The following is a 24,948-nucleotide window of genomic DNA, read 5'->3' as shown; positions in this document are numbered from 1 at the left end:
TGTGAATCTTTTGCAGTTTACCTTTACCAAAACTCTATAATATTATAATATTTGTAGTAGATACTCCGGCACTTTGTACCTCATTATCTGTACTCTTTTTTTCATGCACTTTATGCTCTCTCTTTTCTCTGTGTCTCCTTTCTCTGTCTTCCTTCTGTGAATGGCTCTCCTTGAAATGCTTCTCTTTCCCTCTGTCCACATTTTCTGCAAAATCTTCAGCAGACCTCAACTCTGTGTTACGTCCTATCTCCTTTACACGCCTGGTATGAAGCCTTTTATCATGATCAGGCTCTCCGCCGTGTTTCCAATCACTTCTCTTCTCCTTCTCATGATCGTCTCTATTTAAATCTTTCTGGTACTTCCGGTGTCTATCTCGATCCTCGTGTTCTTCATTCTTGAAACAGACATTTCATGTTATAAATATGTGCACATTTAACACAAAACTGTGCTACGCTAATGAAGATTCACTTTAAAACCCCCTAACCTGCAACACCTTTCCTTTGTTTCTCCGCCATCTCCTATGGTTGATGAAAGAAGTAGTAGTCATGTGCAAATTAATTGCTTCCCAACCGCCCTATAGCAGTACTGCTACAGAGCGGCAGGGATGCACAAAATCACGTATATATATATGTGATTTTGTATCTTCAAGTAGGAGGCGTGCACGCGCTCCCATACCTGCGCTGTTATTGGCTCCTCGGCATGTCAATCATCAGGTCCTGAATGCCGATTCTTGGCCGGGACTTGGTGATCGTTGGCGGAGCTGACGGGAGAGGTCTGTATGTAAACAATACAGATCTTTCCAGTCAGCACGAACAGGCTGCTTTGTATGGATATGCACAGCAGAGCCATACAAATCAACTTGTTTTCCTAGTAAAATACACACAGCACACTTAGTAAAACACACACAGCACATAGTTAACCCTTTGATCGTCCCAGATGTTAACCCCTTCCTGCCCAGTGTCATTAGTACAGTGTCAGTGCTTTTTATTAGCACTGATCACTGTATTAGTGTCACTGGGGATAAGAGTGGTAGATAGTCAGTTCTCCCCGAGTGTCAGAATGCCCGCCTCAGTCCCGCAACAAGTCGCTGATCGCTGCCATTACTAGTAAAAAAAAAATAAAAAATAAAAATTCCAGTATATATCCCGCCATTTGTAGACACTATAGCTTTCATATAAACCAATTACTTTACATGTATTGGGGCTTTTTTTTTAAGCAAAGACATGTAGAATGAATCTTTGTTAGCCTATAGATATGTGTTTTATTTTTGACAAGAACCAGTGGCTCTACCATGTTAAAATAAGTGGGGAGGTTAGTCAGATTTTTAGAATTATAGTGGTATGAACCATCAAGGAGGACCCATCATAATGCTTTCAATCATTATATACTTCCTATACGTCAGGTACTGTCACAGGGTATGTGACTTGGTCCTCCAGCTTTGTTGGGATCCCCTCATCGATTGATACAAAATAAATAGCACTTTCTTCCTCTACCACAAACCTAATAAATTGCTTAACATTCCTTCCCCTGAAGTACAAACATAATAATAAAAATAAGCAAACTTATAATGAGTGACTACCCAAAAAATATCCCAAAAATATATCAAAATATATATAAAGTCCCATACACCTAAAGTCCAAATAAAGTTCACGTATCCAAAATCTTTACAAGTGATCTCTCAATTTGTCTTTATCCCCGGATCAGATTGGTGATATATTCCAGAGAATCTTCAAGTGCCTCAAAAAACAAAAAACTAAACATAGTGTGTTATCCTAAAAATTATATATTATGTGCCACACGTGTAACATGCAAAATACACAATAAAAGTGTCACAGCAATCGTGAAATCTCCAGGGTATAAATTGAGTTATTAACTTCACTGCACACAATAAACGAAGTGCATAATTACCCCCATCAAAGATATAATCAGCATAGAGTCCATATTAAAGATGAAAATGTCTCCACACATGGATCAAATATCGTCTCCTGCCTTTGCCCACAGACCTCATAAACAGACCAGGGATCAGTATATATATTAAAATATCATCAATTTTATTGTAGCAACTTACATTCAAGTTGGATGAGTACAGCTTCCATACACTGGGAACGTCCCATAAAAAGAGCCCACTCCTTCGTGGTGACTGATTTACAGCCCCTTATTCATAAAGCCGAGAGAGCCAGGTAACCATGGGAGTCTCAGGGGTTGGAACCACCGCGTGTTCCCGAATCCAAGATGGCCGCCCCGGCACTTCCGGAAAACGTCAGTACGTCACGTGCCCCGGACGCGTTTCGTCACATCCGGACTTTATCAACAGGGATCAGATCCCTGTTGATCAGATCAGGGATCAGATCCCTGTTGATAAAGTCCGGATGTGACGAAACGCGTCCGGGGCACGTGACGTTGTGACGTACTGACGTTTCCCGGAAGTGCCGGGGCGGCCATCTTGGATTCGGGAACACACGGTGGTTCCAACCCCTGAGACTCCCATGGTTACCTGGCTCTCTCGGCTTTATGAATAAGGGGCTGTAAATCAGTCACCACGAAGGAGTGGGCTCTTTTTATGGGACGTTCCCAGTGTATGGAAGCTGTACTCATCCAACTTGAATGTAAGTTGCTACAATAAAATTGATGATATTTTAATATATATACTGATCCCTGGTCTGTTTATGAGGTCTGTGGGCAAAGGCAGGAGACGATATTTGATCCATGTGTGGAGACATTTTCATCTTTAATATGGACTCTATGCTGATTATATCTTTGATGGGGGTAATTATGCACTTCGTTTATTGTGTGCAGTGAAGTTAATAACTCAATTTATACCCCTCATCGATTGGCCCCTCGTGGGGTGGATAGACACTCCCTTCCATTGCCTTCGTACAGATGCATGTACTTTAAGGTATTATAATTGTTCTATTACCAATTGGTCTGATATGTATACATTTATTAGTGTATATATTATTTGCTTATCAATATAATTTATATTCTTTAATATTGAAGTCTCCTTACAGCTCCTGAAGAAGCGATACTATCGTGAAACATGTTGAGCTATTGCATTTACTACTATCAGAGTACCCTTTCAACTTTTGCTGAGTTATGGCATATTTTCTCTTGTGGGACCCATTTGCAGTACATGAAATGAATCTGCACTGATTATACATTGTTGTATGTTACAGGGGTAACCCATACTCAGTAACAATTTTATAATTGTATGTACTATTTTACGTTTATGTATGCTTAATAAAGCAATTTTGTTTTTATGAACCATTGTTGTAGTGCCTATAAAGTCCATAAGGGTCCTTTTTTTCCAATACTATGTAGCAGAATACATTTTGGTCTAAATTTATGAAGAGTGCTTCACTCAACAGAGGGAGGAGCATGTGCACGGCACTGTCAGGGTGCACGCTGTAGGAGGCCCTGGAGCTCGCCAGCTTTTTGAAATGAACCGGTATTAAATGTGGATTTACCACCCTACCTTGTGTTGTGTGTGTGCCCCGCTGGGTGTGTGTCCCTCGGGTTGGCCTTGAGCTCTGGGTCGGTTTAGGAGGAAGAGGAGGTTCGGATCCTTGGCCGAAGTGGAGGCGGGTGCCGATGAGAGAGGGAGTGGTGAACTCTGGGAGAAACCAGGTGACCTTCCGTGGAGGAGTCCTGGGACTTCTGGGAGACACTGAACGAGGAGAGGAGAGAAAGAGTCGACTCGGTGTGGAGTGGATCGGAGCTGATAGGGGGGTCATCCACTGTGGGATCTATCTGATCACATCGGATAACCAGAGAGAGGGACTGAAAGTGGATGTGGTGCTTGCATATTGTTCACTAGTGGTGGCAGAGCAGAGAGACCATGTAGTGGTAACGTTGGAAGCGGTGAGTCCCAAAGGCCTAAATAAGTAGTGAACTATAGCGAGGAGTTGGAATAGATGCCTCAGGTGGTTAGTCACAAATAATAAAGTAAAAGAAGGGGCACCTAGTGGGACCAGAAGAGGCAAGTAGAAGTAGAAGAAGGAAAAAGAAAGAAAGTTTGGAGAGAGGAAAAGCATTATACCTATATATAAGAAGACAAGAGCACCTGTAGTGGAATATAGGTGTAGCTTTTTGAAGCTGTGGATACAACATCCTTCTCTGACCTATAAAGTTAAAAATACAAAGCCAATAAATATAAAGAGTAGATCTGTTAAAGGAAGTGGGTCAAAAACACCCCAAACAAATTCAAGTACAATAAAGAAATATATTCCCCCACAAGAAAAAAGTCCTGAGAGGCAACAGGGAGAAAGTGGGAGACAAGAGATAGTATTGGAGATCAAACGAGACTATCACTGGGAGTACCTAATTTGAGTCAAACCAAAGAAGTTTTAATCATGGAAAATGAATTTGATCTAAAAAAAAAAATCAGAGGAACAAGGAATAAACTCCCAAATGCCTATAAAAATGGAAATAGCGGCTGTATTACATAAAGACCTAGGACAGATATTGTCAAGAGTGGAAGATACAGAGGAGAAATTGGATAAGCATGCTCAAATAATAACTAAACTGGAAAGACAAATGGAAGAAATGAGAAAAGAGCAAAGCAAACTATCATATAAGTTGGAGGATCAAGAGAACACAGATAGAAGGAAGAATCTGAGGATTCGGGGTCTACCAGAAATATCACAAGAAGAAGATTTAATTGATATAATGAAGAGAGTGCTTAACCCAATATTAGATAGATCTGTAACTGACCAATTGAAAATTGACAGAATGCATAGAACTGGCTGCACCCAAGGAGTGGCAAGGGAAACCCCCAGAGATGTGATTGTGCAATTTCATCATTATGAAGACAAAAGCAAATATATGGAAAAAGATGAGAGGGGTCTCAGTAATAAAACATGGAGAAACGAATATACAAATCTTCGCAGATATAGCACCTGAAACATGGGCTAGAAGAGCCGTGAAACCGTTACTGGAGCAGATGCGTAAAGAAAACGTGCGATACAACTGGGGGTTCCCAGCATGTTTGATCGGTTGGAAAGAAGGACGTTCCTGTAGACTGAGGTTCCCAGAAGACTTACGGGACTTTTGTGAAAGATTAGACCTACAGTTAATGGACATTCCAGGATTAATAGAAGAGGCTAAGGAGAGTGTGGGGATGGAAAAAGAGAAGTGGTAATTAGTTCCTAACAAGATATTGCAGCAGAGATGAGAAGGGAAGAGTAGAGGGAAAACTACCTCCAATAGAGGAGGGAGAGGTCAGAGGAATGGTGAGAGGTGTGCAGGTGATATCTGGAAGGTATGATAGGCAGAAAGAGGGGCGAGGGTAGAGAAAGGAAAATGAGAAATGAGAGGGGGGTGAGGGCGGGCTGGAAAGAAGAAATTTTTAAGGTAGACAGGCAGAGAATATATTATAGGTGGGGCACTAGGAGGTCCAACGTGCACCTGAACGGGAGGCCCAAGGACTGGGGCATGGGAGTCAGTTAGGCGTACATGGTCAGAGTGCCACCCCAAACGTGGAATTGACAGCGAGATAGAACCACAATAGATTCAAGGACAGGATGGGCCAGAGGGTTTTAGGATTTGATGGCAGTAGGGGGTGGGGGGAGGGATGGGGTGGTTGGGAGGGAGGGGAAGTAATGGACTCCTCAGGAGATACTTGCTTGTTCCAGAATATATATATATATATATATATATATATATATATTTACATACCTCTCTCAGTTTGAGTATAGATTTGTAAAAGATAAAGTCTAAGGAATGAATGTGATTAATTTTATGACTTATAATGTGAAAGGACTGAATACCCCGGTCAAGAGACATAAGATACTAAGAGAATTACATCAATGCTCTATTGAAGTAGTATTTTTACAGGAGACACATATATATGTCAAGATACAAATATTAAGCTATATTCCAAGTATTATCCAACCTGGTACTATGCTGATTCACCAACAAAGCGTGCTAAAGGGGTAGCAATTGGCTTGGCTAAGAATGTAAGATTTAATATTGAGGATAGGTTGGTTGACCCAGAGGGTCGGTTTTTGTTTCTGAGAAGGAAATTACAGGAGTTGGAAAATACATCAGCAAATATCTATTGTCCTAATAATAATTCAATGGTTTTTCTGGATAATATACTGAGAAAACTTTTAAGATTTCAAGAAAGGTAAACTCATTGTGGCAGGAGATTTTAATTTTTGCATGGATCCATGCCTGAATACAGCATTACGGGTGCAGAGAGATGGAGCTAAATGTCTAAAGTCTATCAAGAGGGTGCTGTATCAGTGCCATTTGATGGACGCCTGGAGAATTAAACATCCAAGAGGAAGAGACTACACGTTCTATTCTCCTGCACAGGGGATGTACTCTAGACTGGATTATATAATGATAGAACATAGACTTCTGGAGTCTCCGGTTAAAGTAAATATAGAAGTTATATCAATATCAGACCATGCACTTGTCACAATGAAGTTACAATCGGGAATAGAGCAGAAAAAGATAAATATGTGGAAATTAAATGAGACGCTCCTACAGGATCTGGAGACGGAAAAAAGAATAAAAAATGAAATACAGCAGTTTTCATTAAATGAGACGGAAGGGGTTTCGGTAGCTACGATATGGGAAGCACAGAAGGCATATGTAAGAGGTCTCTTGATTGCTATAGGGGCGGAAAAAAAAAAGAACGGATGAAAAAAATTAGGGTGTTAACAAGGGATTTTTATGAATTAGAACAACTACACGCAAAAAAAAAACTGAAATAGATATACATCAGAAGATAATTGTAAAAAGAGATGAGTTAACAGAGCTAATGGAACAGGAAACAAGGAGAACATTTAACATGGTGGCAAAAGAAAGTTATCAGTGGGGGAATACCAGGAAAATAACTAATAAGAAGGTTTTAGGAATAAGAAATCAATGAACTATATAGAGAACATTAAAGATGAGAATGGGGAGATGGTGTATTCAACCACTGATATCGCGAATGTATTTTATAAGTATTACAGTAGGTTATATGAGGTAGAACCGAAGGCTTTGAAGGAAACAGAGGTAGAAAAAATTAGAAAAAGGAAGATATACTTAAAAGGAAGCTGGACTACTGAGATTGGGAGAAGAAAGATGAGCAGCTTCAGAAAACCCAATAACACAGGAAGAAATCCAAGTAGCATTGAAAAGTACAGCATCAGGGAAAAGTCCTGGACCAGACGGCTATACAGTGAGATATAAGAAATTTAAAGAACAACTAGTCCCTAAAATGTGTGTATATATGAATGCATTAGGTGAAGGAATTGAAAAAAGGGAGGAGTCACTGCAAGCATATCTTACAATTATGACAAGAGAGGGGAAAGATCGGTCCCGATCTGCTAGCTATGAACCTATATCATTATAAAATATTGATACGACATTACATGCAAAGGTCTTAGCAAATAGGATGGAAGATCTAAAGCCGGAGTGGATTCACCTACACCAAGTGGGGTTTATCCCAGGAAGGGAAGGAAGGGATAATGGGTTAAGATCACTGCTCCTTCTGCAAAAAAGGAAGAGAGAGAAGTCTCCTGTATTAGTTATGTCGATAGATGCTGAAAAAGCTTTTGACAGAATAGATTGGGGATTTATGATGGATACACTAGAGGCACTGGGAATAGGACCTAATATGAGTAAATGGATAAAAATGTTATACAGATATCCTTCAGCAGCTGTGAAGGTTAATGGTTCACAGTTTTTTAAAATGCATAATGGAATAAGGCAGGGATGTCCGCTTTCTCCTTTGTTATTTGTTATATCTCTAGAGCGGTTATTAGTGACTGTACGAAACAGCGTAGACAAGGAATTCAGACAGGAGATGTGGAACATACAGTCCCGGGATATGCTGACGACATGTTGTTCTACGTTGTAAATCCTAGGCTAACATTGCCTAATCTAATGAGAATATTAAAACACTATGGTGAATTATCAAATTTAAAAATTAATCTTTCAGGGGGTGTGGCTTGGGCAGCAATGTGAGTGGATGTGCAGGCTAGAGCTCGCCTTTCCCATCCTGAATTTCTCATCCTCCATCGGTACCCATCCTGACTTACCGAGCTAGATTGTACACCCTTGTTCTCCTGACTCACCCGGATCTCTTGGTGCTTGTCATCCTTGCTCCGGGACTCATGACAAAGAAGAACAGGGAAGAGGGGTTGGTGGCTGACCGCTCTACTCAAGATGGTGTCGAACCCCAGCCACAGTGCTCAGTTAAAGAGAAGCTGCGTGACACAACCGCCCACCTGGAGTGCTTTGCCCGGACACCGGCTCAAGGATGCTGGTGACCCCAGTACATCTGCACCTCCACCAGGGATAGCCATTTCCTCGGCCTCTACCTCCCCGGCCCGGGAGGAGGATGCAGCCACGTGGCCTATTCCTGAGGGCACAGTAAGTAACCCTGCTACAGACCCCGACTCCATCCCTGATGGTGATACTGAACCGACTTTAAAAGATATATGAGCAACTCAAAAGGTTAGCCAGTCATGACTTCCGTTTGGAGGACTTGGAAAATCGTGTATGCCAGAATAATGTTAGAAATGTGGGTCTTCCTGAAGGAACGAAGGGTAAGAATCCGGTGGATTTTGTTGAAACCAAGTTTAAAACTACATTTGGAGCGTAAAGGTTTACTCTATTCGCTGTAGAGAGGGAGCAGAGTTCCGGATAAGCTGCCACCGGCAGGAGTCCCTCCTAGAACCTTTCTTATATGGATGCTTAATTATCAAGATCATGACATCATTCTACAGAAGGCAAGACAGAAAGTGTCTAACACCGAGGACGGTTTGCAAATTTTGCTTTCTGATTTTTCAGAGGAAGTACAGCGCCAACGTGCGAAGTATTCTGATGTGAAGAGAAGGATGAGCCAATTGGATCTCAGTTATTCCACACTATATCCGGCTAGGCTGTGGGTAGCTGCTCATAATACAACCTAAACAAATGGATAGTTCCATTGCAAATTGTGTTCCTGTTCTGGGCTTTATATACAGCGCCCAGTACAGGCACGTTCAGCACAAGTTCTTTTCCTGTTCACATGGCCTCCCAGGTAGTGGCTCCTGCGAAGAGAAAGTTATTTTATAGGCTGTTTATATTTTTTCTTCTTTTTATATTTTTCAGTTATTTTCTCTTGTTTGATGACTTTTGGTTTGCTTCCTTTTCTGATCGTGCAAAATATTTGATTGTATGGGCTGGAAATCAGTGCTATTCTAGGAGGCTTATGAGCCAGATGCTCTCCAACACAGTAAGAATTAGTCCTCTCAAGGTGATGATCGTATATGTTCTGAACTCCTTCATTCTGTTACATGACGTGGGGCCCCCAATGCACTTTTTCTGGCTCCACTTGCTGGAGTGGGACATTTTATTATACTTTGATTTTGGCTGATCTGTTATGGGTACATTGACTGACACTACTGTATAATTTCCTGGAATGTGAGAGGACTTGGTGATCTCACCAAGTGACAAGCTATGTTTGCTACTCTGAAATGTCGTTCTCCTTCTGTGATCTGTTTGTAGGAGACCCAGCTTTGCTTGGTTATTCTAAATTATTTGAAACGCATTACTTTTAGTACTCAATATCATTCTAATTACAGCTCTTATTCTAGAGGGGTATCTTAATAGCCACTGGGGTGGACTTCTCCTGTGGCCAGATCCAGTGGGATATAAAAGGAAGGTATATATTGCTGTATTGTACATTGTTTAGGAAACCGTATTTAGTGGCTAATATCCATATCACTCCTCCCTATTCACCTGACATCCTTAGGGAACTCCTAAAGTTTACCTCAGATAAGTCAGATGTCCCTTGGTTGTTCGTAGGGGACTTCAATAATTATGGTGACCCATCTCTGGATAAGCATAGCTCTGCCGAGGGACCAGTGCCGTCGCAATCCACAGCCTCTGCTAAATATATTCAGGAGCTTGGACTGGTAGATATTTGGAGACTACGACACCCTACTGAGAAGCACTTTTCGTGCTTCTCACGTACCCATAAAACCATGTCAAGAAAAGACTTAGCTTTGGGAACAACTAGACTACTGCCCTTAATCTCTGATATTGCCTATGCAGCTAGAGGTCTTTCAGACCATTCCACTTTAGTCCTAAAACTGTTTTTGAGGTCAAATCCCAATCGGACCTTTTGGAAAGTTATTCCTTATTGGTTAACTCTTAACCTCCCAAATTATTATCCCAAATAAAAAACCGAGAGTAAAATATGAAGTCCTGTCCAAAGATAAAGTAAATGGGGGATTAAATGCACCAGATTTTAGAAGATATTATTCTGTATTAATATCATAAATAGTAGATTGGAAATATAATGCAGAAGGGAAAATTTGGGTTTGAAATGGAAATGACACTAAGTGAAACACCATATAGGATTATTTGGTTACCACAACAGTTTCGTACATTTGCTGAACACACAAGCACTTTGACACGGAATGTTTTTAGAATATGGGATGTAATTTATGAGAAAATGGGATGGAAATATAAGTCGCCATTAATACCACTGGTGGGAACAAATAATTTCCCCTCAGGGAAAGATAATGTTTTTAGAAAGTGGATTAAAGACAGTAATGCACAATTAACTAATAGCTGCCCGGCCAATAGCCGTTTGGAGGCCGGCAAAATGCTGTAGATTTCCGGGTGGACGCCATATGGCGTCCTCCCGGGTATGCGCCGTTCCCGTGCTTGCAGAGCTGCGCAGCGGCACGATCTGTCACCGGCCGTGTACCTCAGACACGGCCGATGACAGATCTGAGTACTGGCCCCTGTTGCCGGTACCATGTGACCTGCTGTGACCAATCACAGCAGGTCACATGACAGTTGTATACAATGGATGGCTTCATTCATGCCATCCATTGTATACTAGTGTCTAGCTGTCATGTGATTAGCTGTGGCCAAATCACAGCTAAGCACATTAAAAAAAAACCCTAAATGAATCGATGTCATTCAGGTAAATGCTTGCTTATAGCAAAGTAATTCTTTGCTATAAGCAAATTGTGTAAAAAAAAAAATACTGATCACTTCCCCAAAGTAGTACAATGTTACTATGGTAACATTGTACTACTTTGGACATAGTGAAATATGAAAAAAAATCTTAAAAAAAAGAAAAAAAATGTAATAAAAAAAAAGAAAAAAATAAATATATATATATATTTTTTTTTTCATACTGTCACCAGTCAGTGTCCCTGATCACCGTCATGCCAGTTATATGATGACGTTGTATTGCACTGGTGACAGTATGTAAAAAAAAAATAGTGAAAATAATTTCATTTTTCGAAAAATTATGACAAAAAAAATACAACTTCAAAAAACTCGCCATGCCTCTTATGAAGTACGTCGGACTGTCTACTTTGCAAAAAGGGGTCATTTGGGGGATATCTGTACTGTTTCGACATTCTTGGACCTCAAGAAATTAGATTGGCTGTCAGTACTTCAGGATTGATCAATATTCAGATCTATACCATAGTTTGTGAACTCTATAACTTTCCTACAAACTAAAAAATACATCCTGATTTGAGTTATTTTCACCAAAGACATGTAGTAGAATACATATTGGCCTAAATTTATGAAGAACAATTATTTATTTGCAAATTTTTATAACAGAAACAAAGAAAAATGTGTTTTTTTTGTAAATGTTCGGTCTTTTCTTGTTAATTTATCAAAAAATAAAAACCCTGGCGGTGATTAAATACCACCAAAAGAAAAAACTAAAAAATACATCCTAATTTGAGTTATTTTCACCAAAGACATGTAGTAGAATACATATTGGCCTAAATTTATGAAGAACAATTATTTATTTGAAAATTTTTATAACAGAAACAAAGAAAAATGCGTTTTTTTTTCAAAATGTTCGGTCTTTTTTTGTTAATTTATCAAAAAATAAAAACCCTGGCGGTGATTAAATACCACCAAAAAAAAGCTCTAGTTGTGTGAAGAAAATTATAAAATTTTAGTCTGGGTACAATGTTGTATGACCGTGCAATTGTCATTCAAAGTGTGAGAGCGCTGAAACATGAAAAATGGCCTGGGAGGGAAGGGGGTAAAAGTGCCCGGTATGGAAATGGTTAAAAGATATTATGGAAAAGGGAAATAAATGTTCTTTTCAAGAAAAAAAAAATAAAAAGGGCTTGTATTTTATATTAGATGAATGGCGTTATTTCCAATTAAGACATTTTGCTACAGCATTTCCACAGCCATTAAGATCTGTGGAAGATCTATATCCATTTGAACAAAAGTTTAGCTCAGGTATAAGAAAACATGATATTTCCCGTATTTATAAAATTCTTACTGCAATAGCGGGACCCACTTCTCCACCATTTTAGAAGAAGCGGGAAAAGGAGTTTGGAACACAACTGAATGAACAACAAAAAAAAGAAAACATTTAAATTAGCACACGGTGCCGTAGATATGATTGCAATAGAAATGAACTAAAAATGTTTAGCAAAATGGTATAGCACGTCTAATGTAGCACATAGGCAACAAGTAGAGAAATCACATTCATGTTGTAGGGGGGGTGGGACAAAGGGAACAATGACTCATATGTGGTGGGAATGCCCCAGAATACAGGAGTTTTCGCAGGAAATAATTCAGATAATACAAGAGATCTCGGGGACGAATGAAAGATCCTTGGGTATGTTTATTCCATAATACCGAGTTAACAGTGAGACAATATAAGAATATGATAGTATTTCATTTAATAAACGCGGCAAAAGGACCGATTCCTAAATTTTGGCAGAACCAGGAGATACCAAAAGTAAAAATGATTGGTTGCATAGGGTTGAGTATATAGATACTGTATATATACACACAAGCTTTAAAATAAAAGTAAATCAAATGTTTACCTCTTGCTTTCTCTTTTCTTTTTCTCGTTTTTCTTGATGTCGCCTTTCCCGATCATCACTTGTGTGTTTGCTTTTTCCTGGGAATAATAAACATTATGCACTGACCCCGCTTTGTTTTTTTACGTGGCCTACCAATTCGCAGCTGAGTTGCTGTTGTTCCCAGTTGCTTCCACTTTGTTATAATACCACTAACAGTTGACCGTGGAATATTTAGTAGCAAGGAAATGTCACGGATGGATTTATTGCACAGGTGGCAACCTATCACAGTACCACGCATGATTTCACTGAGCTCCTGAGAACGACCCATTCTTTCACAAATGTTTCTAGAAGCTGTCAGCATGGCTAGGTGCTTGATTTTATACACCGGTGGCCATGGAGGTGCAGGGATGTTGGATTCCTATCGCCAGGGGCCCGGGACATTTAGTTCCAGGCGCCGGGCAGCTAGGCTCTTTCTACTTTTAGCCCAGCTGCGGGCAAGCAGCAGGGCTCACCTGTCAGGTGACGCAATTGGCGGCAGAGCTGCCGCCGATTGCTTCATACAGTGCCAGCCTCTCCGCGCCCCCGTTGTGAGGTCTCCCGGGCTCCGCTTGCCCATCTGTGGACCTGGCTCGATGTCGCCCTCCCCTTCTTGTGCTGACCCAGAAGTGACATTACGATGTCACTTCTGGGTCCCCGCTGAGAGATTGTAATGCAATCTACGGGAAAGAATGTAACATTACATTAATGTTTTTTATACATTTTTTAATTGTAAAAAATTAAAGCTACACCCAAGCACATACCATCCCCCCCCTCAAAACAATATTGAGGCCCCCACTCCCACATATACGTATCAGACCTCCTCCGTAACACTAAACTGGTGACCTATAAGGATCTTTAAAAGTGTCGACCTACAGAAAATATAGGGTACTGAAGTTCGTCGCCATTTCACGAGCGCGCACAAATTTAAGGTTTGACAAGTTGGATATCTATTTACTCGCTGCAACCTCGTCTTTTATATTTTACAAAAAAATAAGGCAATTTATTGCTTTTTTGTGCCCTAAAATTAACTGACTTGTATTTTTTACTGAAATTTTGCGGTAATATCATGCAACATAAAAAATTGGATCTACCACTATTTTATTCTCTAGCGTCTCTGCTTTCAGAAAATATATCATGTTAGGGGGTTTTATGTAATCTTCAGGCCTAAAATTATTTTTTAAACGTGTGCAAAAAAACACAAAAACGGCTCTGGCAGCAAAACGCAAAAACTGGCAGCGAAAGGGATAAAGTATAAGCCCTGACCAACCCTTTCCTGATGAGCAGCCAATCGATGCTGATTACACTGCAAGGTCTCTCTCCTTCCTGCTAGTCCCCAGGTACGGTGCAGGAGAGAGGCAGGGAGGGGAGAAGGAGATAAACAGTTAAAAATATTACACATTTAAGTCGCCATAAAGCCTCTTTTTTTTTTTTAAAAGCCCCAGACATTCCTAAAATAACCTCCAATTTAAATACGGTTTTGGCTAAATTTTTTTTTTTTTTATCTGGACAAGCAGATTGTCATGAGGGACAAGTAGATTGGGGCCCCGATTTAGTCCCTGGACAAGTAGTTTTTTCAAAAATTTCCACACCCCTGAGGTGATTGGAATACATGAATCCAATGATTTGGAGGGGTGTCCCAATACTTTTGGCAATATAGTGTATCTTGGAGAACTAACCACAGATCTTCTGTGGATGTAGGCTGTTTCAAACCCTTCTATCTCTCCAAGTAATCTGAGACAGACTCTATGATGTTGAAATCAGGGCTCTGTGGGGGCCAAACCATCACTTTCATTGATAAAAATAAACTGTTAACACTTCTATCTCTGAAAGCATTCTTAATTTACAGCATTATTTCACAACTGCCTATAACTTTTACATAGTACTGTACATACTGTATAGTCTGAGAAAAGTAGCTTGCCTAAAGTCTGGGTACACACGGATTGAAATTCGTCGGCTTCAGCAGGGACCTGCTGCATTTTGATCAGTGTGCAGCCCTCCTTGTTTTTCTTGCAGGCTTGTATGTCTCCACAGGACTTACAAGCTGGTGAGAGGAACCAAAGCATGCAGCTAGGGGAGCGAGTCTGAAGTCAATGGAGGCATCTCTAAACTTTGCAAGAATACAATGGTCAACCCTAGTTCAGTTAATGATTTATTTCATGGAGTTGCTTAATTTATAATTCTATGCATAAACTGGTATTATAAATTAAAGTTGTCTGTCAGAGTTCCCTTGAAATCTCATAGCTCATCTCCAAACTATGGCCCAGGGACCACATCCTGCCCACATCTAGTGTCCATGGTATATCCTCAATGTCCACAGAATGAGAATTCAGGTCAGAAAAGGCTACCTACGATCTTTACGCCCCCTGATGTGTGTGGGGACTCTGATGGGGACCCGGATGTAAGGGGGAGTGGTACTGTAATGGGGACCCTGATGTGAGGGGGAACTCTGATGGGTACCACAATGTAAGGGGGAACTCTGATGGGGACCACGATGTAAGGGGGAACTCTGATGGGGACCACGATGTAAGGGGGAACTCTGATGGGGACCACGATGTAAGGGGGAACTCTGATGGGGACCACGATGTAAGGGGGAACTCTGATGGGGACCACGATGTAAGGGGGAACTCCTGATAGGGACCACGATGTAAGGGGGAACTCCTGATAGGGATCCTGATGTAAGGGGGAACTCCTGATAGGGACCCTGATGTAAGGGGGAACGCCTGATAGGGACCCTGATGTAAGGGGGAACGCCTGATAGGGACCCTGATGTAAGGGGGAACGCCTGATAGGGACCCTGATGTAAGGGGGAACTCCTGATAGGGACCCTGATGTAAGGGGGAACTCCTGATAGGGACCCTGATGTAAGGGGGAACTCCTGATAGGGACCCTGATGTAAGGGGGAACTCCTGATAGGGACCCTGATGTAAGGGGGAACTCCTGATAGGGACCCTGATGTAAGGGGGAACTCCTGATAGGGACCCTGATGTAAGGGGGAACTCCTGATAGGGACCCTGATGTAAGGGGGAACTCCTGATAGGGACCCTGATGTAAGGGGGAACTCCTGATAGGGACCCTGATGTAAGGGGGAACTCCTGATAGGGACCCTGATGTAAGGGGGAACTCCTGATAGGGACCCTGATGTAAGGGGGAACTCCTGATAGGGACCCTGATGTAAGGGGGAACTCCTGATAGGGACACTGATGTAAGGGGGAACTCCTGATAGGGACCCTGATGTAAGGGGGAACTCCTGATAGGGACACTGATGTAAGGGGGAACTCCTGATAGGGACCCTGATGTAAGGGGGAACTCCTGATAGGGACCCTGATGTAAGGGGGAACTCCTGATAGGGACCCTGATGTAAGGGGGAACTCCTGATAGGGACCCTGATGTAAGGGGGAACTCCTGATAGGGACCCTGATGTAAGGGGGAACTCCTGATAGGGACCCTGATGTAAGGGGGAACTCCTGATAGGGACCCTGATGTAAGGGGGAACTCCTGATAGGGACCCTGATGTAAGGGGGAACTCCTGATAGGGACCCTGATGTAAGGGGGAACTCCTGATAGGGACCCTGATGTAAGGGGGAACTCCTGATAGGGACCCTGATGTAAGGGGGAACTCCTGATAGGGACCCTGATGTAAGGGGGAACTCCTGATAGGGACCCTGATGTAAGGGGGAACTCCTGATAGGGACCCTGATGTAAGGGGGAACTCCTGATAGGGACCCTGATGTAAGGGGGAACTCCTGATAGGGACCCTGATGTAAGGGGGAACTCCTGATAGGGACCCTGATGTAAGGGGGAACTCCTGATAGGGACCCTGATGTAAGGGGAAACTCCTGATAAGGACCCTGATGTAAGGGGGAACTCCTGATGGGGACCCTGATTTAAGAGGGAACTCTGATGGGGACCCTGATGTAAGGGGGAACTCTGATGGGGACCCTGATGTAAGGGGGAACTCTGATGGGGACCCTGATGTAAGGGGGAACTCTGATGGGGACCCTGATGTAAGGGGGAACTCTGATGGGGACCCTGATGTAAGGGGGAACTCTGATGGGGACCCTGATGTAAGGGGGAACTCTGATGGAGACCCTGATATATTTATAAAACAGATTTTTTTGGGGCCCATGAATAATTGTATTATATATGATATGGCCTTCAAGCTAAAGTTTGGAGACTCCTGCCCTAGACTAAACAAGCAGTAAATACTTGCAGTGAAGGGGAAGGCAACTATATAGTAAATCTGTACTGGTTGCACATTGTCTGTATAAGCCCCAAAGATAAGATTACCAAAACGATGTAACATGGGGGTTTACCTAAAAATTTATTCAATTTGCATCTAATCAGGCACCTTCTTTCACTAAATTATTATTAGCAGATCTAATAAATACTGTAAAACCAGAATGTAGTGTGCATGATCAGCTTTGGCATGCACAGGCACATAAGCTTACCCAGACTCTCTCTCACCATCCTCTCCTCCTTGGTCAGTTCAGATGTCCCATGGGCTTTAGCAGAATTTTCCCCTCTGTACGTTTTTTCTTTCCTTTCTTTCTCCCCAGTTCTATGCTTTTCAGATATGTGGTGTCTTTCTGTGTCTCTCAGTTTTTCCTTTTCCCTGCGATGCTCTCGAACTCTGTCCTTCTCTCTCTCAGCATGTCTGTCACTCTCAGGATAATTGTCGATCTCTCTTCTCTCACTGTCAGGATAGTTATGTCTCTCTCTTCTCTCTCTGTCAGGATAGCCATGTCTCTCTCTTCTTTCTGTATGCTTGTCACTCTCGTTGTGCCTGTCTCTTTTTTCTGTCCGTTCAGACTTGTGTCTGCGGTCTGGATGCTCATTTCGATCTTCCTCTCTGTGATGTCTCCTTTCTTTATGTCGCTTTTCATTAGAAGATTCAGATTGCATAGCCTAAACAAAACAGCATTTGTCAGAGTTAACAACCACAGTAAAAGTATTGGACATATACAGGAAAAGAAATGGAATAATAGAAGTTAATTGTCTGTAATGAGATGGGCAAAAAGAAAACCAGTAGTCTGACTCCATTATTTGGATATTTGATAGCCTTGGTCGTTACCAGTACAGTCTCCTGGAAATATACTGTAAAAAACAGCATATCATGTAACTTATTTGCAACAACCCAGACATAAAATATTAGTTAATATTTTGCAATATTCTATTATTATTACAGGTACTTATATAGCACCCTCAATTTACACAGAGCTTTACATATATTATACATTCACACCAGTCCCTAACCCTCAAAGGGAGTACAATCTAAGGTCCATAACTTACATTCACACATACACATACTAGGGCCAGTTTAGACAGGATCCAATTAACCTACCAGCATGTTTTTGAAGTGTGGGAGGAAACCAGAGTACCTGGAGGAGACCCACGCAGGCACAGGGAGAACATGCAAACTCCAGGTAGATGGAGCTGTGGTTGAGATTCGAACCAACGACCCTAGTACTGCCAGGCAGAAGTGCTAACCATTTAGCCACTGTGTTGCCCTATAGTTATAAATATAATCATAGATGTCTGGCAGCACAAATACATTGAAGTTTGTTTTACATTTCAGCTCAAAATGCCCCAAAATTATAAGCTGTCTATACAGCAAGCCACTGAAGAAATACAATATAATCAGATCCAGTGCAGTCTTCCCACATGCTATTGATTAGAGTTTGACACACAACAGCTTGGACTTGATATTTAACCTACAGTACAGGGGTTTCTGTAACTATGAAAAAAGCAAACACATTGCTATGTGCCCTTGAGAACATCATTTATGAAGAAACATGTCAGGTGGAGCCGAAGGCTGTAACATCAATGCGCATGTGTGTGCTTGTGCTGAGGAATTCTGGGATGTGTAGTCTCACGCGACGCTTGAATACACGGCATTTATGTGAGTGTTTTTAACCACTTTTTATATAAAATTTATATCGGATTTACACTATTGGAGTGCTTTTTTCTTGTATGCCATACATCAGTCTTGTATATACAAATGGGAGATGAGCCAATAGGACGGTGTCAAGCCTGATGGTGATCGTTTGTAGATTGATATACAAATGCTATCTGAGTTCTCTTATGAGGGTCGCAGTCTCTCTGGTAGGCCTAGGAGTGGTTAGTGAAACACTTGGACTGGTCTGGATATAGTCAGTCTCTCTGGTAGACCTAGCAGTGGTTAGTGAAACACTTGGACTGGTCTGGATATAGTCAGTCTCTCTGGTAGACCTAGCAGTGGTTAGTGAAACACTTGCACTGGTCTGGATATAGTCCATATTTCATTTATGAAGAAGATTGCTTACCTACTTGTCACCTTTATGCACTTGGTGGAAGTCACTTATAATGAAATTTGGACTTTAATTTCATTTTTGTATATTATTTATGTATTTTGTGTTATTCATTCACTTTTAGTGCTGAACAAGTTGATGTATCGTATGCACCTTCCTGTTGACTGGTGGCAGGCTTCCCAGCGCCACCAAACAGCTGCCATAATGACTGCCACAGAGCTCCAAGGCTACGAATATTTGGAGCTCTGCATACAACTTCACGGTAAGGCCCATGTCTTACCTGTGATCCTGTCACTGATGAAGGATCGGTATACAGGGCAGAGAAACAAATTAACTGTTTCAACAGCATTGTTCACTCATTGTTCTTCAGTGTCCTGTGGCGCTCCTGTCTGTACCTCGCTTAGGTTCATTAAAAAAATATTTATGCAGCACGCTCCAGCGCTTGCGCTTTCCATGTCTTGAGACAGGAATATGTTGTGCAGTGAACGTGCACCCTTATCTTCAGCTGTCAAGAATGGCCCCACTTGGAGTGGTAACTCACTGCCTGAAACAGCAAATCGTTGTTACCATGCTAAAGAAAAAACTTCCTCGCCAGCAAGTTAATGATGCTGTAGAAACAAGTGAGTGCTTCCCTGCCCTCACTGGACTTAAGCAGCCGGACCCAGAAATGCTAATTCTTTCACATGCTTTCTGAGACAGAAAAAAACAGAATAGCTCCTCCAATGGTGGTGGCCTCAGTGATGGCTGGAAGCACTACTAAACAAGTCCAGATGAAGCAGACTACCACCTATCACCAACAGGTAGACATATGAGTAGGTTTTCCACTTCCTGCAAGAATACGAAAAACTTCTTTTCTTACCATTTTGGATAGAGTAAGGGAGGGATATAACTCCTGTCAGTGGTATTTTTTTTTTGTTGTTTGTTTTTTTTTTGCCATCTGTATCCCATTGGGGAGAATTTCCTCCACTTCCTATTTGATTGCCAAAACAGAAAGTGAGAGAAAATTCTCGAAAATTAAGGGAATCCCTAGGGGACCCCCAGGTCACCAGAGCTAGTGTCCCCATTGGAAGAAGATTTCCTCTCTATTACTTTTCTGTGGACAACCCGAAATTTGGAATTTTCTTTTACTTTCAATTTCAATGATGATGGTAAACAGGACAAAGAGAAGGTGAATTTCCCTAATAAAGGCAAAGACAGCAATAACAATTGACAGGGGTTCAAATCCCTCTCCACCCTGCCCAAAACTAAAAAAAAAAAAAAGTTTTGCCTTTAGTTGTTCTATATTATTAAAGAAAAAAAACCACAACTAATCACTAGTTTATATACAATGGTCCTAAGTTTGTTTTTTGTTCTTATACTTTTACAGTGTTTTTACAGCATGATGTACAAGATGCCAGGGATGAGTCCTGAATGACAGGAATATTTTCTAACTAGTTAGGTTGTGGTCCTCTTAAGGTGGATGGAAGGCAGTCATTGTTGAATACTCAGGGGTATTCACCCATACAGGGTGAGAGGTTCTGGGGTAGTCTGGTTGAGAAAGAGAAGACGGATTTGCAATACTCTCTGGATTGCTAAATCCATATTATTGACCTGGAATTTCTGAAGTTTGAGAAGTTTAGGGTGGGAAGAACCTCCAAACCCTGATTACAGGGACTTTGGTCCTAAAGGGGTTAACCCAGATGTCTCAGAGTCCAGAAAAGGAAGAGAAAACTGTGAAACAAACAGTCAACACCTGGCTGTGAGAGTGAGCTAGACACACCTGAGCCAGCAGGGTGAACTGAGCATAGGATTAAGCCACCCTTGCTGAGCTGTGAAAACTTCCTCTTTGAAACCCCTAAAGCCAATGGGAAACTCGAAAACCCTCAGTGTGGGACTGGTATGGTGGCGATGCACCATTAACAAGTTTTTGCAATTTGAACCAGAGTATGGACAATTTGCATTTTTCTTCTCATTCTTGCTCTTACCAACATGGTTGGCTGATGAATTCAGGCCCTCTGTATGACAGTGGTAATAATTGCCACTCGCACATCTAGTTACCAAAGAATTTAAAGCGGAACTCCACCCAAAAGGGGATGTTCCGCTTTAAGGCCTCGTCTCCCTGTTAAGCATTGGCACCTTTGGGGAGCAGGTACCCAATTTTGAAAGGTACCTGCTCCCACTTCCACAATTGTTTTTTTAAAAGTCAGCAGCTACAGCTTTTGTAGCTGCCGACATTTTTTTCACCAGAGACTGGAGCTCCGCTTTAAGCTCCCATGATGCAACATAATATTTCCCTATTCTGCCCTAAATAAGCTGTGTTGTCCATTAAAGGAGAGATACAGCCAAAGTTCTTGGCTGTACTTCTTCTGTGGGTCACAGGAGTGCAGCTCTTTTTCAGCTTTCGGCTGGCGTCGCAGAGTCGGTCCAGGCTGGAGAAGGATTGCCACCATATAGTTGGGTTCCACCCCAGAATCTGGAGCAGCACCTGGCTCAGCCTCTGAACAAACTGCTGAGAGACTGAGCCAGCCGCTCCCTCCCCCTCCACAGGCCAGTGCTCCAGTGAGCGAGGGGGAAGGCGAGTGGAGGGGGCAGAGCAGAGTGCGGTGACTATCATTCACCGCTCTCTGTTCACAGCAGTGGTGAGAACTCAATGCTCAGCAGTAATGTGTTCACTGAGTTCTCACCCTTAGAGTCGGCAGGAGACATATGCAGATGCTGCATCTACCAAAGTATGATTAAGTAAAGAAAATAAAAAAAAATTCCCATACTTACCTTTTAGCACAATGCACAATTTGTCGGTGACTGGTACTGGGCTGGCTGGGCAGCTTTCTCATTGTGAGGCCAACAACTCAATAATACAGTGTATTCCAGCTAGGCCAGGAACTATTTTTATTTCAAGTGGAACTATTCTCACCTTCCCTCCAGCACTGTAATGTCCCGGAGCTCCCCGTCGGACGCTGACATCTTCAGTCTGGCAGCTTCCAAGTATTTAATGCCCAGCCGTTTCCATTGGCTTGGCTGAGAGGACTTCACTCCTGCACATGCACAAGAGTTCGATCATCTCGGCAATTACCAAAACTTTACTAAGCTGCTTGCGCAACTTAGTGTACAGTGTGGACAGGCAGGTTCTGCATTAAAATCCTGGCTATTCTCAATTTTCTGATTTTAGGTTTATAAGTTATACTTTAAGTTATCAAACAATTGGACCTCCTCCCTTTCTGAAAATTTTCATCATTATAAAAGGCATCTATCAGATCATACTGATTTAGAACAAACAGATGAAGTTTGCAGATAAAGTAGCTGTCTGAATTACACTTGTCTTAGAGCTACAAGCTGTCAAACCACAGACTAATAAATTGGAAGTCTACTTATTTCAGGCATGAAATCACTGCAATGTCACAGATTTATGACATTTTTATAAATAATATTCAATCCTTTGCTGTCTCCTAGATTACAGCTTTCCACACCGTCAGGTTCTGCTGAGAATGTCATGCCTAACAGATGGAAAACTTCCAGAACAGTGAGGAGTAAATCCAAATCAATGGCAGTCTGAAGTCCAGAGCTATGATAAAACAAATGCAGCAAATACAGAATGGATAAGACAAGTCTACATAACCTTTAAGTGCCTCTTCAGCTCCTCTGGATTCCAGGTGTCCTCTTTGGATTTATGCTAAATGAAAGAAAAATAAACAGCAATTAGCATACAATTAAAGACCATTTATAGAACAAATAAAATGAACTACCAACTAATACTGGTCAAAGCCAACTGTACCTTTATAGTTTGTGTGTTTTAATAACTTGTTTTTAAATTTTGTATTTCTTCTTTTGAAACCTTTGGGAAGATTCAAAATATGAACTAATGGGCGCCAAACACCACAAAGTCTAACAGGATTTTAATAATGCACAATTTGACCATATAAATAACCAGCGTGTTTTGGGGGTAACAAAACTCCTTCATCAAGACTTGGCATAACAGAATGAAGACTCGAAAGTACTCATAATTGAACTCCAGAGATATGCTAAAAAAGGATTATCAGGGTGAATATATTTTCTTAAAAAGATCTCTCTGGTCTTAAAAATGATTCTAAAGAGAAAAAAAATAAATATAAAAAAATAACAAACATGCTATACTTACCCGATCTCTGTGATGGTTTTACAACTGCAATCTTCTACTTTTTGTGTCCCCCGCTGGCGCTCCTGCTTGCTTGCAATGGGGGCACTTGTACAGACTTGCTACCGAGCCACGATTTGTGTGTCCATTCACACACACAACGCGTGACAATGCCCCACCCCTACCCTCTCCTTATTTGCTCACTGGCTGTGATTGATAGCAGTGGGATCAAATGGTCCCACTACCGTATCTAAGCCAATGAGAAAAGAGTCCCGGGAGAGTCGCTGCTCTCGTGTACATCACTGGATCGAGAAGGGGCTCAGGTAAGTATTAGGAGGGCTGGGGGAGCTGGTTGCTGAATACCATTACACAGAGAAGGTAAGTATACAATGTATTATTTTAAGGAAAAACAAGCTGAGCCTTTACAACTGATTGAAGCTACTTTCACAGGGGTCACTAAAGATGATAAAGCAAACCACACTAATCTATGAGTTTAAACTGAAATGATGCATATCATCTCTGCTTTCTACATGCTATATTGCCAAATACACTCATGTGTGTTGCTAGTGACCTGACTGGTCAAAGATCTGGCTGGCTAGGCAGGAAGACAAGGCAAGTTCTTGTGCGTCCACTTGGTGGTATGCAGTGTTTGTTTATAATTCTGCTCTGGTCATATATGCATACATTCAAAATATTCAGGGTTTTCTAATATGAGGACATTCAAGTCAAACCGGGACATCTGAATTTATATAAAAGAACAAAATTTCAAGGATTGGAAACTGAATTTTGTTTCAACATACTCCTCTGCTACATTTATACACTTAGCCCAGCATTTACCTAATGCCTGGAAAGCTTAGCATAGAAAGATTTGTCTGTACGCCTGAACCATCCTAGGACAGCCTACTTCAATTCATCATCAGTGCTGAAATGCTGACCTCTGAGAAACTCTTTTAGGGGTCCAAACAGGTGCAAATCACTTAGAGTGAGGTCCAGGTTGTAAGAGGGATGTGGTGATATCTCCCAGCCAAGCTGCTGTAATGTGCACATAGTGCGGTGAGCAGTATGTGCTTGTGCGTTGTCCTGGAGAAACAGGATGCCCTTAGTGATTAAACCAGGCCGTTTTTTTCTGCAGACGCTTATGCACACTACTTGCAACACAACAGTAATATTCACTGGTGATAGTAATACTATGGGGTAAAAATCCTGGAAACCACCATGGCCAGGATCATCACTGATGGACGTAAGGCCATTTTTGAACCATTTACACCATTCAAATGTCTTACTGCAGCTGAGCGTCTCATCACCGTACTGTGCTTGACGTCTTCTGTAGAGATCCTCAGGTTTTACGCCTTCGTTCACAAGAAACGACATCACCACATGCTGTTCCATGCACACACTAACACTGTTGTCTGCCATCTTGATTAACGGTCTCTACATGTGCGCCACCTATCAGTAATAGGACACAGACAGACTTGCCTTACTACTGTGTGTAGTACCACCATGCTAGTTTCCCTTTTTAAACCTGTAAAATTAAAAGTCCTGGCTTGACTTGAACGCCCCTTGTAAGATAGGCCCAATAGAAGCTACTCTGTTTTGGACTATTTTTCTCTAACTGATGCTTCTTAAAGAGCTACAAGTGTGAGGGGTCTGTCTAACAATGTCTTATCCCTGGATATTTTTATTCTACATAAGAAAAAGGAACAGAATATTATACACAGGGGCAGACTGACAACTCATGGGGCCC

General features: G+C 41.7%; 1 protein-coding gene and 1 long non-coding RNA gene across 2 annotated transcripts in view; one reads left to right on the top strand and one right to left on the bottom strand.

Moving 5' to 3' along the window:
- DYNC2I1 (dynein 2 intermediate chain 1) overlaps positions 1–24,948 on the bottom strand; it is a 112,793-nt gene that overhangs the window by 74,038 nt on the left and 13,807 nt on the right. The window contains exons 2-5 of the mRNA XM_089651807.1: positions 22,710–22,763; positions 17,276–17,732; positions 12,810–12,886; positions 80–394 (exon numbers count right to left, since the gene is read on the bottom strand). Of these exons, the coding sequence (XP_089507933.1) occupies positions 80–394; positions 12,810–12,886; positions 17,276–17,732; positions 22,710–22,763 (903 nt within the window). The remainder of the gene's footprint in view (positions 1–79; positions 395–12,809; positions 12,887–17,275; positions 17,733–22,709; positions 22,764–24,948) is intronic.
- LOC149474422 (uncharacterized) lies at positions 18,684–22,843 on the top strand. The gene is made up of 3 exons (XR_016305806.1): positions 18,684–18,726; positions 19,239–19,376; positions 22,544–22,843. It is a non-coding gene; the product is annotated as an uncharacterized LOC149474422 (long non-coding RNA).

Source organism: Staurois parvus, unplaced genomic scaffold (assembly GCF_062004578.1).
Source record: "Staurois parvus isolate SC_StPar_1 unplaced genomic scaffold, SC_StPar_1.0 ptg000005l, whole genome shotgun sequence".
Classification (NCBI taxonomy): domain Eukaryota; kingdom Metazoa; phylum Chordata; class Amphibia; order Anura; family Ranidae; genus Staurois; species Staurois parvus.
Note: the sequence above shows the minus strand (reverse complement) of the source record. Positions and strands in the feature narration are given on the sequence as shown.